The sequence below is a fragment of the Populus euphratica genome, unplaced genomic scaffold (genome assembly GCF_000495115.2).
Source record: "Populus euphratica unplaced genomic scaffold, PopEup_1.0 scaffold23.1, whole genome shotgun sequence".
NCBI lineage: Eukaryota > Viridiplantae > Streptophyta > Magnoliopsida > Malpighiales > Salicaceae > Populus > Populus euphratica.
The window spans coordinates 1011660-1030834 of record NW_011499892.1 but is presented as its reverse complement, the minus strand read 5'-3'; the positions used below and the strand labels follow the sequence as shown (position 1 = coordinate 1030834).

General features: G+C 34.5%; 2 protein-coding genes across 3 annotated transcripts; both read right to left on the bottom strand.

Moving 5' to 3' along the window:
* Nucleotides 1–11: 11 nt before the first annotated feature.
* Nucleotides 12–3796, bottom strand: EMB3129 (GTP-binding family protein). Its single transcript, XM_011034405.1, has 9 exons — nucleotides 3582–3796; nucleotides 3363–3494; nucleotides 3145–3261; nucleotides 2639–2782; nucleotides 2472–2558; nucleotides 1811–1926; nucleotides 1126–1307; nucleotides 957–1014; nucleotides 12–651 (listed from the first exon to the last, which is right to left on the bottom strand). The coding sequence occupies exons 1-9, from the start codon at nucleotides 3720–3722 to the stop codon at nucleotides 528–530; spliced, it is 1101 nt and encodes a 366-aa protein (XP_011032707.1). The 5' UTR covers nucleotides 3723–3796; the 3' UTR covers nucleotides 12–527.
* A 943-nt stretch (nucleotides 3797–4739) lies between these two features.
* Nucleotides 4740–10564, bottom strand: LOC105131434 (ARM REPEAT PROTEIN INTERACTING WITH ABF2-like). 2 transcript variants are annotated; one of them, XM_011034404.1, is made up of 20 exons: nucleotides 10209–10564; nucleotides 9924–10081; nucleotides 9402–9574; nucleotides 9190–9310; nucleotides 9031–9105; nucleotides 8847–8941; nucleotides 8659–8734; nucleotides 8438–8545; nucleotides 7782–7910; nucleotides 7603–7671; nucleotides 7371–7430; nucleotides 7096–7219; nucleotides 6853–6992; nucleotides 6417–6480; nucleotides 6206–6285; nucleotides 5796–5860; nucleotides 5593–5710; nucleotides 5369–5493; nucleotides 4937–5007; nucleotides 4740–4881 (listed from the first exon to the last, which is right to left on the bottom strand). In XM_011034404.1, exons 1-20 carry the CDS (start codon nucleotides 10438–10440, stop codon nucleotides 4874–4876), a joined length of 2091 nt encoding a protein of 696 aa, XP_011032706.1. In that variant the 5' UTR covers nucleotides 10441–10564; the 3' UTR covers nucleotides 4740–4873. The 2 variants fall into 2 exon arrangements, with proteins under 2 accessions (XP_011032706.1, XP_011032705.1); XM_011034403.1 differs by having other exon boundaries at nucleotides 4740–5007.
* Between the last annotated feature and the right edge of the window lie 8611 nt (nucleotides 10565–19175).

Genomic DNA, 19175 nt, shown 5'->3' with positions numbered 1-19175 from the left:
CAGCTAGAAAAACAACAAACAGAAAGATGCGTTTGTATTAACTGCCATGTGTCATGTACAATAAAATGGCACTTTTTGATTGAAATCCCAAAAACTAGAAATTACTACTACATGCTATTGCCAAGTTTAGCTGATTGGCAAGCCTTTTAATCAGAGTGCAATATACAAGCACATGCTATATTTTAATTTTGATTCACAACCTAATGGGGCAACAGGTTTAAATAGTACTTGTCTGCAGACAACAATTGTCAAGAATTAGATATAACCAAGTAGATTACAACAAAAGGCTGGAGATTTTCCTTTTCTATACAACTCCAGTTTTTTTTTTATCCCTGCCAATTTTCTGAGTTGTGCTATTTGATTTCCGCAGAAGAGATTTACAGTAAATCTTTAGTTATCCCTTCACTCAAAGTCAAGATCAATTTCCACAATATTCGAGTGCTGCTCAAGCTACCTTTTGGCACTCTCGAGGCATTAGCCACAGACTGAAGTATCAGCGGACATTCAAAACAAAGCCACCATCATCATCACCTGGGAGGCCTCTCCAGTGCCGCCCAACCAAACTTCCCTTTTCGAAAATCAGACAAGATGCGAAAAGCTGCTTGATGGGTGTCCCCATTGAACAAGTGAACTGAAAGCTTCTGGACAAATCTGCATTCAAAAATTTACAGCAACAAAACCGATCAGGAATATTTATGCAATGGAATGTCCGGCTACTTGCCTTGGCAACAAGCAAATAAAAAACTGCACTTTTAATGGGATGAGTAGAGTTTCATCTGCCCAAATTGCAATTGGTTTGTGGGGTTACGGGTTATTTGCTTTTTTCAGTAAGTACGCAATAAAAAGGTATGGTAATTTAAGTTTCCTAACCGAGCTTTCTAAGCCCTTCGAGCCTCTTAGCCGCGTACTTGGGTCATATCGCAAATATAGAAAACGATGGGCTGTGTAAGACATACATTTTACCACAGAAGTCATCAGCATCCATCTTGTAGCGGTTATTAAGAGCTTTTGCACCTGACAGGCAACAAAAGATGGTATTAGAAGCCATCGTTTCTTTTCTTTTCTTTCCTTTTGTAGGCGTTTATAGCAAGCAGGAAGTTGGAACCGTGAACAATGCAATCATACCCACTGTTGGGAGCTTTGTCAGAATTTGGACAAGAATTGCAGCAACATCAGTTACATCATAGGATCTCTCTCCAATATCATCACAAATAGCAAGCTTTATAGCAGCTGATTGATCACTGATCCGCATTGGGATTATTCCAGGAGAGTCTAGCAGCTCAAGGTCATTCCCGAATCGAACCCATCTTCCAAGGAGCAAGGAAGAGACACAAAGAGAACATAACATGTCAAGCATATAACTATAGCCATTATTTCTTTCTCATATCACACCCAAAAGAGCAGGTAAATTATAAGCTTGAAGGTCTCTTTTCTGTTAGATTTATAAAATCTTCAAACCTTGCAATGCTAAATCTGTTGTCATTAAGGATGCTGAGGTTCTAATTTTCCAAACACTAATATGTCTACAAGATTCTCAGTACATTAGAGATCTGTAAATTCCTCAAGGACTGCATCTGATTCAGGACTTGTAAGTTTAGACTTTCCCTTGAGTCCGCCGTTTTAGTTTATGTTTGCTTCTATTTCACATTTTCCACAGTACTGATGCAAATTAAATGAATATGTAGTCACATACTTAACTTGTTTATAACTCCAGGTTAAAACTTATGCTTTTGATGGTTCCATTTTAAATACCTTTTATTTATAATTTAACATTCTTGATGATATTTAAGCAAAATAAATAAATGCATACCTTAACTCTCTTGTAACTCCAGGTCTGGGAGCTGCTGGACACATTCGACGCTTCAGTAAACGGTTGATCAAGGATGACTTCCCAACATTTGGGTACCCGACTATTCCAGCTCGAACCTGTACAATAGTGAAATAAATTTCATCAAAGTTAATGATATTCTTTTGCCAAGCTTCAGAAAATTAGGTTTCATGGATAGCTATGACTGAAAACAATGGTAATAAAGGATCAATGTCTCCCAAAAAAATATTTTTTTTTACACTGACTATCTATTCCTCTAGAGAACACCCGCAAATACAAAGTTTACCTCTATAATACAACCTTGGGATGAAAACAAATCCTTACTATGACATTTCAACTATATTTGTCAAGATTTGCTTTGGAAATCAAAGAATCAAAAGGAAGGTGGTCGAATGGCATGTTCCTTTTTGGATAGTAGTTTTAATGATATAGTTAAAATGATTTCATGACATCTATAATGGTCATACATTATATGACATGGGCCTAACAGCATTTTTCTAATTCAAGTGAAAAGAAAAGCAATGAGACTGAAATTTCAAACTAAAGCTGACAAGGGGCCCAATTCATGTAACAAGCACGTGAACTTAGCAGAAAATTTAAGAACAAAAGATTGGTACTGGCTTGACTGAGCTAGGAAACCCACGGGACGAGGAAGGAGTCCTTTTTCTCTGCGTTTGACATTTACACTTGCTGCCAATGACTTTGCAAACCTGCTCAGCTTCATGGTACCCTGTATTTCCCACATAAAAAATTACTCTATGACAAAATGTTACTAAAGAAGCTGAACGAGAATTTCTAGCCTATACATACCATTCCAAGTTGGCCATTGGAAAAGACAACTTTTATTCCCTGTCTTGCAAAATAAGTAGCCCAGGCATTCCGGTCTGCCTTAGATATCATATCTTCTCTATTCAAGACCAAAATCCTTTTCCTATTTCCAAGCCACACGTCCATCTACCCACACACACAAATGAAAAAAAGGAAAGGAAAAGGGAAGAAAGAAAATTCAGAGCCAAGAACTACACAGTCCTAAAGCATCAGCTTACTGGATCGTTGAGAAACATCAAAAGCAAGGAAGGGAATTGAATAAAACTATCTTCAGTGATGATATATATACATGTATAAAAATATTTCTTCATGTATCACAAGGACCAAAATCTCATAAACCATCTAGCACAATTACTTTCAATTGGACCAAACAAAACGAAAACATGATACTTGAAGAAAAACACGAAAAACCCAACAAACAAATGACACAAGCAGACTTAAAACTTGGTTTTGTATTACAGCAATGGCTTGTAAGTGGTTAGCCTAACCTGTGGATGGGTAGTAGACAAGGGAATTCTGGCATCTCGAACTTCAATGACAACATCCATCAACTTGAGTTGCTCTTTAAGTTCTTTTTCCGTTTTCGCAATATGACCTGGATACCACTGCCCCAATTTCCAGCATTCATTTTTCTTTTCTCTTAAAAAAACTAAGCACTTAATGAACACGATACTCAATGGCTAAAATTGACAAAAAAACCCTGTACCTGAACAGGACGCAGTGGTTTGGTCCAATGATAAAGATCAGTTTCAAAATCGTTCCAGTCGGTCTCTTCTCCTCCTCCACAAACATCATTTCCACTTCCTTGCCAACTTGGAGTACTTTTTCCACCAACAATCTGCTCCAAGCCTTTTAATTAATAAAAAGAAAGGAAAACTTTAAATAGAAAAGGAAAAGACGGGAAGATGAATTAAGAGATTGTTGCCTGGATGGTGGGGGGTGGAGAAGAGAGAGAAGCTGGTGTAACAAGTGATGCTCTAGTTGGAGGTGAGAAGTGAAGAAATGGCGGCCTCTTGAACCGGACTGCTGGATTAGGCAACCATAGTCCCAGGACCTCTACACCCATGCCTGCCTCCCTTGTCTTCTGCTACTAATAAAATGAACCGCTGTGTTTGTTTCTTATCTTGTCCTTTCCTTCTTAGTTATCCTCCTCTCCTTACTTTCCTCGAGACGAGTTATTGTGGATTGGACTGGGCTTTCTTTTTTAACTTGACTGGTCCATAATTTTAATTCAAACAGATAATGGGCCGCGTTAACGAGCATAGTACAATCTTAAGCACAGCAGTGGTGTGCTAGGTTTTGTTTTTAAGAGTTTTATTTATTTAAAAATATTAAAAAATTAATTTAAGCACAGCAGTGGGGTGTTAGGTTTTGTTTTTTAGAGCTTAATCATTTGATATTGTAGTAGCTTTATTTTTTATTAAACCATAGCCGAAAAAACCAATTTATTTAGTAAAATAGTTTCTATTTTTTATACTAGATTCTGTATGTAATTGCATTTTAAACCTTAATTTTATAAAAACTAGAATAACTTATTTTTTACATATAAAAATCTATCTCACAAAAGTTTATAACAAACATGTATTTTTTAAAATCATAATTAAATCTATTTCTTAAAACCACAATAATACTGAAGAAACTATTAATTTGATCAGAGTGCTTTTCCACGATATTAGTTTGATGATTTTGTGTGATTTTAATAATATGCAGTAGTATCCTATCAATCCATCGGTTTCATCATTAATGCATGATAAAAAAAACTCTTTTTTGTTTGTTTTAAAACAATTCTACACAAATTTCTTGATCATTCATTGTTCAGCGATAGAAAATCCACACGAAAAGAGGAAGGAGTGAGAACTGAAAAAAAGACCTTTCAAGGAAAATAATTGCAAATAAATGCTACCGGTGAAGACAGTACGACGCCTACAGATTCAATTGCTATGTTTGGGCACATCCATTAGCATCCTGCTACATAGACGGCTACTTTACTACCATATTAGGCTGGCGGAAGATCTACGTGTTGCGTAGTGACCCAAACCACCGATTATTTCTAGATGAATGAATGATCAAAGGAAAAGTAAGAGAACGAAAGGGTGGGATTTGCAAGAACATGGGACTTCACTGACTGCTTATGCAAAGAAGACAATAGCCAACTTTCCCCACACTAGCTCGACAATTTGAAGATTTATGTACACTCGTTGCCTTCCATCATAATGGTTAGTTGAAATATCAAGATCCAAGCTGAATCAATCTACAGTTGGTCCCCTCAAGATAGATTGGTAGGCTTGCTTAGTGCTTTCTCAAAGTAATTGCGTATCTCGGGCATAATGCGTTGGATCAAACTAGATGACCTGCATATTTCAAAGTCGAACCTGCCCATTAACCTTCGAAAAGGATGCCTTATTTGTAGGGGGGGAAAAAAAGAAACTTTAAAACCCATTTATAACTTAACCGGGATATGTTTGAAATTTATGTTGAAAAGATACTGAAGACACTTCTTCAGATTTCAAAATACGCATTTTAAAGAGGTGTGAATTCCAAATCGGAGCCTTTTGTTCTTAAGAAAGCTTTTCACAATTGCTCTCCATTTGCTTGCCCGATCCAATTAAAACAAAGCCAAGACCTCAGTCTGCTTAACACCATGCAAATTCCCAAATACTAGAAACTCATAACAAATCTTGGGGAAGGATGTGCATTGAGAAGATAACATACCATGGCTTGGTACATAACTTGTCGAATTGTTCCAGTATGAACAGAATGCATGCTTCCCTTAATGACATAGCATTGAAGCCCTCGGACAACTCGTACATGAGAGAAACGTTTTCCACAGAAATATCCTATTGTGAGACATTGAGAATTCGTCAGACAACCTCTCAAGCCATCATGTGCTAATAGTGTTTACTCATAGCACCCATTGACATAGTAAATCAGTTAACCTGTGCAATGGTACATTCACAGAGACGCTTGAGGCCATCCAAAAGATACTGGTCAGCAGCTCTAAGCAGATCCTGAGCAATATTTATATTGACTTCCACTGATCCTGTATATATGAACCTAGAAGTGCACGAGGAAGCTATCAGAATTCTAAAACACATTTGCTTTAATATCTAAGATAGAAAGCTTAGCTTAGAATTCACACCTCATCATCAATTCAAAAACATCCCATCTAATATTTGGGATCTCCACATCTTTAGCATTCCTTTCCTGCGTGTCATGTTTTAATGTGATTAAATCAAGCATCCGTTTACCATCTTCTCCTACAAAATTCTTTTCAACTGGAATATATTAACTGAATGCAAAAGTGCAAATTATTGCACAGATCAGTTTAATCAATCTAATTGTAGTCCTTAACAACCCGAGCAGCTCCTCAATAACAAGAAACACTTATGTGAAGAAATCTGATGAATGATGAACCCTCGGAGATAATACATGACAGTTGGGTAAAGGTGAATAGTGCATGCATCAGTAGAGAAGGCAAAATGACAGAGTGGAGCAAAGCTATTTGTAACTAAAAGCCAAAAGAAAGTTCTTAAATAAGTCAATTCTCACTCTATAACCCCCGTCAAACATCGCACGGAAAGCATCCGAAGAAGCCAGCAGACAAATTCGGTGAGCATAGAACCGTTTGCCTGCCAACAGCAAAATTACACTCAATATTAATGTTAGCAAATATCCATAAACATACAAACCATAATTTATCATGACATAAAAAGACATTTTATCAAACATAAACTTGCTGCACAATAGAAAATTTCAGTACCTTCAACTAAGAATGTAACATCAGACAATGTAGGATTGTTAACGTACTGCTCACCCAAATACACCTACGGAAAAATAATAAGTAAGAAAATTATTTTTCTGCTGTTGTTTATAACCTCAAAATATGGGCTTAACAATGTACTCAAAGAACAGGATAATAACCTTGAAACTGAATTATAAAAATTTAACAATTGCTCAAGAAGAGATTAAAAAAATGTTTTTGAAATAATAGGATTAAAATAAAAACAGAAAGTGGCATGGACCAAAGCTCAATGAAATGGAATTGCAAGTCAGAACCAACAATCTATAAAATGATGAATAATTAGAGGTCGACCACACAATCTGTTGCTGGAGATGTACATCCTGCTGGTCAAACCTTACAAACATGGTAGGAGTCTATACATGTGGAAAGAAATCAACATGAAAAGGAGTTTCACCAGTGGGGTAGGAGATAGAGGGGCTGAATCCACAGGAGAGACTGATGTGGCTTTGGTAGCCAACTTGTACAAGGCCACTGAGCCCTCACGTTGCTGTTTCAAGCTTCCAGACTCGAGAAGCCCCAGCAGCAAATCTAAACCTGCAAGACGCATTTAGAAACAAACCATGAGAAACTTGTCCCGTATAAATATAACCATCACATATAGAAAGACCATACAATTTGGCAGATCGAAAAGTTGTACCATTTTTATGAAGAAAAATTACTTTTCGGTCATTAGGACTACAAAGATGAGCAAGAGCCAAAGCAATTCGTCTCTGAACATTCCTTTCTGAAACCCGCATCAAATATAAGAGATGGTTCAATACCTGTTCAGACAACCACAATCAGTGCACTGCTGATAACAAATTGTACCAGGAACTTATTTCTAAGTTAATATATCAGGCAAGAAAGACAATTTTAAGAACTAACATAGGAAAACAGTGATGAAAAATATCATTTACATATATGAGAACCTACTCGTCCATGAATCTTCTCCTCTAGCCTTTTCATTGTTTTCGCAACACAATCCTTTGTTTGCTGCAAAGTATCAGATTATAACAATAAGATCTGGAAAAGAGTACTGCAATAAACTGAATAAGATTGGGAAGAAAGTAATAATCTACCAGCTCCATCAGTGTGAGAGGTTATTCAATTTTTAGCACCAAAAAAAGTAGCCAAGGAAGATCAGATATAACACTATGGAACATACTTGTACAATATATTCTCCATCTTGGAGTTTCTGGAAACCCCCAAACTTGATAAGATCTGCAACGTTATCCTACAAAAGAATCCAAATAAGTTCAAGTAGATTCCAGTGTTGGATAAGGATGTAGGGACTAGCAGTACCAGACTATTCTTTAAGCAATGAAGAGACAAACTTAATCATACCTCATTATCAACAAGACCATATAGGGTAAATGCAGCATTATGTTGGAGAGGTCCACTTTTTGAATCAAGGAGCCTAAGTAATGGGACGATGCCACCACTATGGGCAATGCCTGCTTGGTTGTGCGTTTCCTGAGATTACAAGGAAATAAGGCAACTAAGAAGATGTTTTAAGAAAGTCCAGAAAGTAAATAACCCTTGCAAATCAGACTGCCTTGTTTATAATATTTAATCATACACAAGCAGTTACCATTCCATGGAGACAAAAGTTTGTCTTACAGTTGATTAGGGTGTCATTATTTTTACTTCTACTTCCTTTTCTTTACCTAGGGACTACAGAGATGGATCAAATTCTAAACCAAAATTTCCCGTTTGTGTAGTATGGTTTGCACAAAGCCTGTTTCAGGATAGAAGCAAGCAGTCAAAAAGAGGAAGAGGATGTGTCATAAAGAGTGAAGAAGTCCATTTCTTGATAAAATAAAAGCAGAAATGTCTGTCAAAATAATGAGTCCCTTTGCTGCTTTGATGCTTAGAGTTGCTTTTTGTGCAGTCTATACTACAAGCAGACATGCACACGCAGCATGCTCGACAGACAACAAGATGTATATGTATGCATGTTTTAAATAAAGCATGACTCCACGATAGGATCAAACAATAACCTGTGCCAGCCTCCCAAGTGCAAAGGCTGACATTTCTTTGAGCTGCACATCTGAGGACTCAAGCATATCAATCAATGGCTTCACAGCTCCTCTCTGAACAATGTGCACCTGCATGAACCTTGTTCTAGTTAACTTTTAAAAAGAAATGAGTATCAAACACATGGATGCACACGTAAGGTCAAATCCTTTAGGCCTTGAAACAGGAATGGTATTCAGTCTACCTTGCAATCTGAATCAGCAGCTGCAAATTGCCCAACAAACAAAGCTGCCTCTCTTTGGCTTTCTGAACAGGAAGAACTGCACAATATATAAATTAAGAGGGATATCCGTGAGGATCTTGCAGCAGACAATTATATTATGAAAAGAGTGACTGAGCAAGAACAGGCAACAATGTCCGGGTCAGCAATACCTTAGCAATCCAATTACAGGTTGTAAAGCACCAGCAAGAAGAACTGCTTTCTTTATGTGTGGGGAAGAGTGAACTAGGTTTCCTATCACACCAACCTGACAACGATCCCTTGCACGGTCAGTTAGTACATAAAACTATACAATCAGAATGCAAATCCAGCTGAAAAGTTGAGTTAAGAATTAACCGCTTCATAATGTATAGCAGTATCCTCTGATCGAAGCATTATTACAAGAGTGGGTAAGGCATTACATTCTACAATCTGCAAATTTGCTCTTCAAGTCAACAATAGAACCCATACCACGAAATAATGCTAGTGGATGAAGAAAAAAAGAATCCCCCCTACCAGATTTTTGTTCTCGTCATTTTTAAACGCAAGGGTCCGCAAGGCACCTGCAGCTGCTCTCTGTACCTTATTATCAGCATGATCAAGCAATTCAACCAGAAAGGGAATGGCACCTTCAATCCTGAATACATAATCAAAGATGCCATAAAATATGTATAATAACAATTGAAACCATACCCAGGAAAAAAAGAGAGCTATCCATTTAAGCAAACCTGACACGTGTTTTAATGCCACTATTCTCATGGGCAAGGTTGGTGATTGCATCAGCTGCTCTCTTAACAACACCATTGACTGCTCGAGAGTTATCAGCACTCTTATGTCTCTTCAACAATTCCACGAGGTGGGTCAGAGCTCCAGCATCTACTATTAGTTGTTGATGCTCCGGCTGATGAACGGCAGATAAGGGAATCATTAAATCAGGAACAAATTAAAGAAAGGGTAACATTTTCATGTAGTAAACAGAAAGTCTATCTGTAATCATTTTCAAGCAGAATAAAGTTAAATGACATACATTGTAAAAGAAAATACGATTTGCTAATTACAATAAATTTTATTATTATATTCCATTTATTGCAAATTTATTTGTTTTATCCACCACTGTGTGTTCCGCTAGCTGATTGCCTGATTAGTGCGTAAAAAATAAACAGCAAGCTCAAGAAACCTTTGAAATAATCATGCGGCACTATAATGAGAATAAGAAAACAACTAGCGTAAAACAATCAAATTAACTTTACTTTTACTGCAAGAAGTCCAAGAGCGTAAGCACTTCCTTTCTCCACTTCATGTTCATACAGTTTTGGGCCATTTTCTCCTCTCAGAGGTGGTGGTGTTTGAAGGTGCAACACCAACGCAGGTACCGCACCACAATCCACTATCGTATCCACTACTTCCTCTACGAAAAACGCACCCAATAGTTTCATCTTAAATATGGAAAAAGAAAATGATAATGATAATAATAATAATTCACCATATTGAACAATTATTTTATAAAAAAAGATCCAAAAAAATAAACAAGGTACCGTTCTTGGCAATTTGAGAGAGGGCGCTAGTGGCGCGCTTGGCGGCGGCGCGATCGGCTTCAAGAGAAGAGAAGGTGGAATTGAGGATATCAACTAGCGATTGAATACTGGACGTAAGTTTTTGGTGAGTCTCAAAGCCGTCGGTGGCGGGAATCTTCTGGCGGCTTTGATTTTCGTGTTCGAAATCCTGCTCCAATTTTCTCTTCAAGCTTTTCCTTGTCGGGCGATCCATGGAGAGAAATGGATGGTGGTTTGGGGACGAAAAGAAAGGCGTGTTTGTTAGGTTTCTGTGATTCTTTGTTGAGGCGAAGAAAGGAGTGGGGAAACGGGGATGGATTAAATAAAATAAAAATATAATTCTGTTTATTTATTCGGTGAGGTGTAATGAAGACAGGACCCGCGAAATCTTTCCGTTTTCCTTTGTAAATCGACAAGTGTAAAATTGCTGTTCCCGCCTTTTATTTCTAAACATTTGAAATTTTGGTTTTGCCGCGGGAGTTGTATCCTTTCACTGGAAAGAACAAAAGGAAACGATGCCTGCCTGGGACTGCTAGGCTGGTTAGTGGTGGCTAGGACTAGGATGCCTTGGGCTAGGCTGGTTACAGGTAGCTACAGTGGGATCCTTGGGCTCTGCATTGATGGACCTCGCTTCCATCTGAAGCATGAACTTCCACTCTAACATTTCGTTCCCCCCTCGCCGACGACAAACAATTGCGTTGCAGAGGGGGCAAAATATATATATATATATATTGCTTACAATAATTATTGTACTGCGTTTTATTCGTTGGACGTGATTGCAACTGGGTAGAGCTAAGGACGCCAGTTAGGAAGCATTAAATAGGGTTTTGATTGACCCGATGTCTACGATTTTTTTAAAAAAAGATATAGATTGGTACAAGTTTTGGAATATTTTAAGATATAGATTGGTACAAGTTTTGGAATAATGATATCAGTTGTAAAAGTATTTGAAAAATAATATAATTTAAATATAATTATATTTTAAAATATTAATTTTTTAAATAATCGACTGTTTTTAATAGCATTTGTTTAGTTAGAACCAAAATGCATATTTTATGCAAATTAATTACTCTTGATAAAAGTTAATTGTTAATTTTATAAAGATTTAATTGTCAACAGATAATATTCAAGATCGAATGACTGGGGAAAAGAAATGAGACAGGTTGATGTGATAGAAGAGATAAGGAGAGGAAGGGGGGAGAAAGAATAAGACACCTGGACATATTGGAACTCTAACAAGACCTTGAAATATCACAAAATAGGGTTTTAAATAATTATTAATTAACTTTGAACAAAACCTCTTATCAATTATGATCTTACTGAGTGGTTTTTTAATACGTGGTTATAATCATTTTCTCAAGTGCTTTCTAACAATACCGTGTATGTCGACGATAGAGTTCAATATCTGACCTTCTTTTTTTTTTTTTTGTTCCCTCGTCCTCCCCCCTTCACGTAATCTTATCTATATTTTCTCCATGGTTATTGGATCTTAAATCTCGTCTATTAATCATTAGATTTTCATGAAATTTTAGATTGATTTTTGTATATATTAATTATTTTAAAATAATTGTTGTTCTCGAGAATAGCTGTGCTTAAACTACAAATTGTGTTATTTTCCTGATAATTTTATAACACGTGTCATCTCCCCAACACTTTTATTTAACTTATTGGAACGGCAAGGGACCTGGTGTCCTACAGGAGCAAAAGTTTTAATCAGTTGGGAAAAAAATAACCTTGCTTTGTGTTTTATTGTTTCAATTTATGGACTCTCCATTTGGTTGATGTTTTTTTTCATTCTTGTTTACTTGTTGAAAAATATTTTCAACCCGTAAAGTTTCATGTAATGTTTTATAAATAATAATTTATTTATAATATTATCCAATTATTTCAACCATCATTTTCATTTTAATTGGATCTTTTAGCGTTTACTTGTTTTGAGCTATGGCCTGGAGTTCGGTTTGATCAGGTTAGTATAGGGTCCTTGTGATATCGGTGAAATATTTCAACATTGGATTAATGTATGGTTTTGCCCAAGAAAAATACAATCTATTGTTTGTTTGAAATAAAATTCAAAGGACTTGAATTGAAACACGGGAAAACAATCCAGCCTCTTTTCCCTAAAAAAAAAATAAATCCCTTTTGGTGTTTTTTTTTCCTGCCTCTGGATTTTGGCCACCTTTCTTTCTGGTCTATGTAGTTTTTCAATCATGTGCTTTGATCCAGTAGTTCATTTTTCTTCACGTTGATGTCCATGGTTGCTACATGGGAGAGAGATGGTCTCCTGAAAACACTAAAGTAGGAGAGTCGTTGGTTGTTCAATTTTCAGCAACCAAAAAACTTGTTCTTCGTCTTAACAGGCTTTAGTCAGCGAGAAGAGTTTTACTGTAGTGTTTTTTTTGCCTTTAATCTTATTGAAAAAAAATGGATCAGAGTTGATAAATATATTTTTTTCAATTAGGTTTTGATTTTTAAGGATAATTTTATGGTTTTTGAGGTTTATAACTGACTAATTGATACTCTACAAGTGGTTAAAATGATTTGAAATGAGTTTTTCAACCACTTTGCTAGTAGTTAAAATTTGAAGACTTGTACAACACATTATTTGCTTTTATTTTATTTAAAAAAAATTAAGGGATAAGCAACATATCATTCACTTGTTGGCCTATTCTAAAAGAAAAAATCTAATTACGTTAAATTGATTTGATAGCCTTATGTGCTTATTTTTATTCTCTTGTCAGCTAAGCTAACCTAAATGTGTAGTCTTTTAAACCTATTTTTTATATGTATAGTCAATCCTGTAATTAAATATATTCAACTGTATAAAAATATGTTTGAGATGCCCTGCCCGTCAAAGTATTCATTAAATTAAATTAATTATCATTTATATCATTATCTAATAAAATGGATCGGGGTTGATAAATATATTTTTTTTCAATTAGGTTTTGATTTTCAAGGATAATTTTATGGTTTTTGAGGTTGATAACTGACTAATTGATAGTCTACAAGTGGTTGAAATGAGTTTTTCAACCACTTTGTTAGTAGTTAAAAGTTGAATTCTTGGACAACACATTATTTATTTTTGTTTTATTTTTAAAAAAATTAAGGGTAAATAACATGTCATCACTTGTTGGCCTATATATTTTTTTTTTAATCTAATTATGACAAATCTGATTTGATAGCCTTACATACTTATTTTTATTCTGTTGTTAGCTAAGCTAATCTAAATATGTAGTCTTTTAAAAATGTGTTTGATATTGTGGTAGCTGTTGTGGTTGTGATTTGAAAAAAGTTATTTTATAAAAAGTACTTTTAACTGAGGTTGATTTGAAAAAATAGATGTTTGGTTAAAACTGTGGTTAAAATTGAGATTGAAAAAAAAATAATTTAATGTGTTTGGTTAAAAATACTTTTGAAATTGAGGTTATAAAACAATTTTAAAAAATATATATTAATATTAATGATTTTTAATTTAATGTTATAAATTTAACTATTGTTATTACATATATCCGACAAGAACTATAATTTTTATAATTTTTTAGCGTATAATGAAATTAGATAAAATATTATCATTAATAAAAATCACCCTAAACTAGTTTTTTTTAACAAAAATAGTTAAAAAAATTAATAATCTCTATATATATATATCCACGCAGTGAACAGTACAAGAGAATTGCACTGTTCATTATTTTAAGTGAACAGTGCACCACTTTGCACTGTTCACGTAATTGCACTGTTCAATGAACAGGCAATTGCGTGAACCGTGAAAAAGCAAGTAATTCTTGCTTTTCAAATTCTACGTTTTCAACGCAGAAAAAATATGGATTTAGTGAATAGTATCCCTCCATTTTTTCTAACCAAACAGTTGCAACTGAGTTTTTAATAAAAACACAGCCGCAGCCGTAGAGCCTAACGGGCTCTAAACCTATTTTTTACATGTATAATCAATTCTATAATTAAATATATTAAATTATATAAAAATATGTTTGAAATGCCCTGCCCATCAAAGTATTCATTAAATTACATCAATTATCATTTATATCATTATCTAATAAAATATGCTTTCAAGATTTACATGTTCCGGTTAAAATTATAGCTTTTTTATACTGTTCAACACTTTTCTGTTTACAAATCACAATGCTCTCTGATAATTCATTACCTTTTTTTTCCATGCTTAATCCAATTAGCTTTTTGTTTGTGTCCATAGTTAGGATCGTATGATTATAAAAAGCGTCATTTAACCCATTTGGATTCATGGGCCGTTTAATGGGTTTGGAGAATTGTCTTTTAAACATTGTTGTCTTGCAAATACAAGGGGGGGAAAAAACACTGAGTATTCTAGAAAAATGACATGTAATTAATGTCTCGAAAATACAAGGAAAAAAAAAAAACATTTAGTGTTCTAGAAAAATGACATGTAATTAATGTCTTGTCTGGAACCATGAGAAATACACGTCGTGACTGGTAACATAATATCAATTAAATATCATTTTTAGTAGTGATGATACAGTTAAATATCACGTTTCATAACTACGATATCAATTAAATTCTAATTAAATTCCAGTAGCCATCTCATGTCAATCCAACAACAAAACTCCCCAACATACAATACAAAAAGGTTCCTATAAGATTTATCACTAAATTGCATAGCAACTCTAATTTCAAGTACTCTAATTTCGAATGGTTATTTTTTGGGCAGCAAAGCTAGCATAATCATATGTAAGAATGGCTAATTTGGTGTCTGAAATGACGATGAAAGTTTAAACCTGTCAAGATGCTAAACTTGCAAAACAAATAGTTGATTCTGAAAAGAAAATCTTAATTCTAACTGGCTATAAAAAACAACTCGTTCGGTTAGTTGTGTTGGTGTCCAATAAAAGAGGGGTAACGTGAGAATATTTGTATTGGAACTTGTATGCCTGCTATTATTATTTTTGTATTTAAATTGTTAAAGCGTGTGGAAAAAGTAAAGAAGAGAGAAGAAAAAAAATTGGAGAGATGTTCGATTAAAGGCCCAATCCTCTCCTTTATTTCACCCCTCCTTCCCTCCTCTTTCTCTCCTCCTGTTTTTTTCATTGGGCTTGCTATCAACCTGGGCTTAATTGGGCTTGGATGGTAAACTGAACACGCTACAAACTTGGCCTTGTTGGGCCAGCTAATTGGCCTCGTTGGGTATGCTACCATGATTTTATTTTTTAAATATGTATTAACAACTTGTTGGTGATGGATGACGACGTGAAGAACAAGACTTTAACAAAAGCAAAAGCTCAAAGAAAAAAAAAAACAACATGAATAAGTGGCTTGATTCGACATTACCTAATTTTACTTTACATTGCTCAAAATTTAATTATGTGAGAATTGACATCTGAGAGTGCAAGTAGTGTACTGGGTGGGTAAAGAAAAGTAAAGTCAATGGAATTGAAAGCACACAAATTTAAAAACAAAAATACTAAAATGCAAAACAAAACAAAAAATCTAATATCATATTCTGGTCTAATAATTTATTTTGTTTATTTTAAATATTTTGTCTTGTGAGGGGGGAGAGATTCACCTGAAAATAACAAGGAGAGAGATAATAGCATGTCAAACTACTCTCCAGCGAAGAAAGTTATTGTTTTTTTTGTGTCAATGGTCTTATTTAATAAGAAGATTTTGATGGTGATGTTTTTATTTTAAAAATCTCTAAAAATAAAAATTAAGCTCTGTTTATATATCTTTTATTCCATTGATTTTTATTTTTTTAGGTGATCTTAGAGTGTTTTGTTGTTATTAGGTATAAATAGATCTTTCTATATTTTTTGGCATTGTAATGATGATTAGAATCTGGGTATGTAATTCAATATATAACAAATCGTCTATTCTTGTTTTAAAGAGGGTGTCCACCCTTAAAAAAAAAGAAAAAAATAGCTTACAATCAGGCCTTGTGTCCAAGTACTTGTGTTTTTTTTACGGGCTCAGTGCACTAGGTCACCCAGTTCCTACATCTACATTTTTAAATTTTTTAAAAAGAATTTTCATCATTTGAATTGTTTTTCCCCCAACTTCATCTTTAATTAATTGGTTGATTTTTATATTTTGTTATTTTATAATTAAAAAATATTATTAAACCCAGTAAAATCTATACCTAAATCACAAGTTTTACAAATTATTTGAAATTGACCCGGTTCATATAATATATCATGATATTGATATTAATATCATATTTCAAGCTAAACTATAATTTTATTAATTGTCTAAATAATATTTGGATCCTCGTTACTAGAATATTTTTATTTTTTAATTTTTATTTTTATTTTATTTTTAGATTTATAATGATTGTCTAAATAATATTTGGATCCTTATTTTTATTTTTTAATTATTATTTTTATTTTATTTTTAGATTTATAAAATCATCTTGATCATGTCAAGATAACTCACATATAATTAAATTTAAAATTCAGAACTAACCAAAAATCAAGTTAAGAATTTTTAAATTTTACCCACTAAACTAAATTTAATCACAATATTAAAAAAAAATCCCCCGCGACTTATATATATTTTTACTTTCTTTTTTTTTTTCCAGCAAACCTGCAAGCCAAGACTAGTTAATGCTAAAATTTCAATCTGACGTCTGATCCCAATCAAGGCACAATACTCGGCGTGCTAATGAGAAGGGCTAAGCAGTTGGGCCGTAAAGATATAAGTGGACCACAAAACAAAAAACAACCCATAATCTTAACAAAAGTCCTAAGAAAAGGTACTCCTCAGCACAGCCACCCCAAGCCCATAAATCCAATAAATTAGCAATGGACAACATCGAAATGGCCCAAAACTAATCCAAAATCATAATAATCTGACAATGTTAAACAGATCGTGCTGTGGTACAGGGATCAGGCTATGCTTTGCCTGTGCTCCCAAGTTGAAACTGCGCTGTGTCGGCTGTGAATCGTGATGATATACAAGTAAAGCTTAAAGGACACAAAATAAATAAATAAAAAGGGCCAAAGAAGGTTCCCTTGGTGTTGACTGTAGACATGACCTCAGATTCCTCTACCAGCGCATTTGCAGCCATTTTTAAGTTCTTTAAGTCTTGTCCTCTTCACTCTCTCTCATACAATTAAATGACAAAAAAGTCAATCAAATCTCATAATGGCCACTTGGCCAGGTTTTTGTCTCTGAATAATAATAAGGGAATATCTGATCTTGCCACACACAGCTCTACCGAAACTTCACGGGCTCCTACGCCTCTATTAATTTCCCTTACTTAAATTTACATCCATGGATGCAGAGCTAGTACACCTCTCACCTGGCTGTGGAAGTAGCCACGTGAAATTGTACTGTTTCCCTACGTGCTGCTGGTATCCCAAGTGCCATTAGGAAAGACTCCAGTATGTTTCCTGCAGGCAGCCAAAAATTAAATATCCATGTCCTGACTCAACCCATATCGAAAGCATAATCAAAATCTTACAAAATCTACCCTACTTGAACTGCCAAAATATTTTCATCGTATGTACTTGAAAAATTAATAATTAATAAGATCCTATAGGCTATATGCGAGGTAGATTAGTGGTAGTAAGCGTGTGGTGGCGGGAATAGCTCAGTGAAAAGAGCAGGTGGTTTCTGTGATGCCTGGTAGTGTTTATCATCTAACATGCTTAATCAATTCATTAATACCCTGTAAAAATGACAAGAATCTAATGGTTTTACCCAAATTTAACTGAGATCAATAGCTATCTATCTATCTATCCATCTATCTACACATAGAAAGACTTGGCCTTGACTATGCCGCATGTTTGTATTTCCACACTGTACGTTAAAAAACAATGTCTAGATGCTGCAATTACGTTTCAAGAAAATAAGAAAAACTATCTACTATCCTCGTCAACCAAGCTAAATTTTTAGGTCATGAGATACGAAATTATACTTTTATTATTACAATCCACGATGCACGTGAATGTATAGCTACGTGACTGTGGACATTCCCTTTTCCTTTTAGTTTATAATGTTATGTCTGTATGTATGGATATGAACTTACAGACCAAAAGAGTTTGCATTCTTTTATGAAACACAGTTGGCCAGCCGCATGTATGCCAAATGTCTAACATGCAATGAGCTTTGGAAAGCATAGTTAACGAATGATTCTAGCATGGTATTCAGCACCAAACCTTATTCTTCCGGAAAAGCTTCGACCTTCCCTGCCCTGCATCGGTATCAAGATCCGATCGATGGGCAGAATAACATGTTTAATATTGTATTTCCTAGACCACCGGGCTTCTTGCTGTGTTGGTGGCAGTAACTAATTGTAACCCTAACAAATGACATATGAATCCACATTCTTTAGATAAATGATTCCCAGTTATTTGTTTTGCTAGCAATTCCATGTGAACATGTTCTTAATGTTGTACGCTCGTGATTTCTTTATGTGAAAGAAACTTGAGAGTGTTCATGATATATAGAAAGCTAAGATTTCTGGAAGCCGGAGGAAGAAGTGCTGGTCGGGGGGCTTATAGAGACAATTTGGGGAAATCGCAGGACAACATTTTACCGTTTTATTGATGGAATTTTTCTAGTGGTGTAAGATACATATTTTATTAGTAATTATAAATAAAATGAAAAAATAATTTTAACTAAAAAAATTAATATGAAAAAAAAATAAAGTTGTTATTGCTAAAATTTTTAAAATTTTATAAATAAATCAACTAAAAATTGATCTCATACGAAAAAAATCTCGCAATAATATTTATACAATTATTAAAAACAAAAACAATTAAAAATAAAAATAAATAGAGTTAAAAAAATATTAATTTTTTTTTTACTTTAATGCAGTTGCGGGTGAAGTTAAGAAGACATTTTTTTTAAAAGTATGTTAATTGAAAAAAACTAAGAGGATAAAAGAAAAAAAAAGAATAAGACATACCCGAGGATGGAGAAGAAGAGAAGGAGATGAGGAGAGCAGGGAAGAGAAAAAAAATC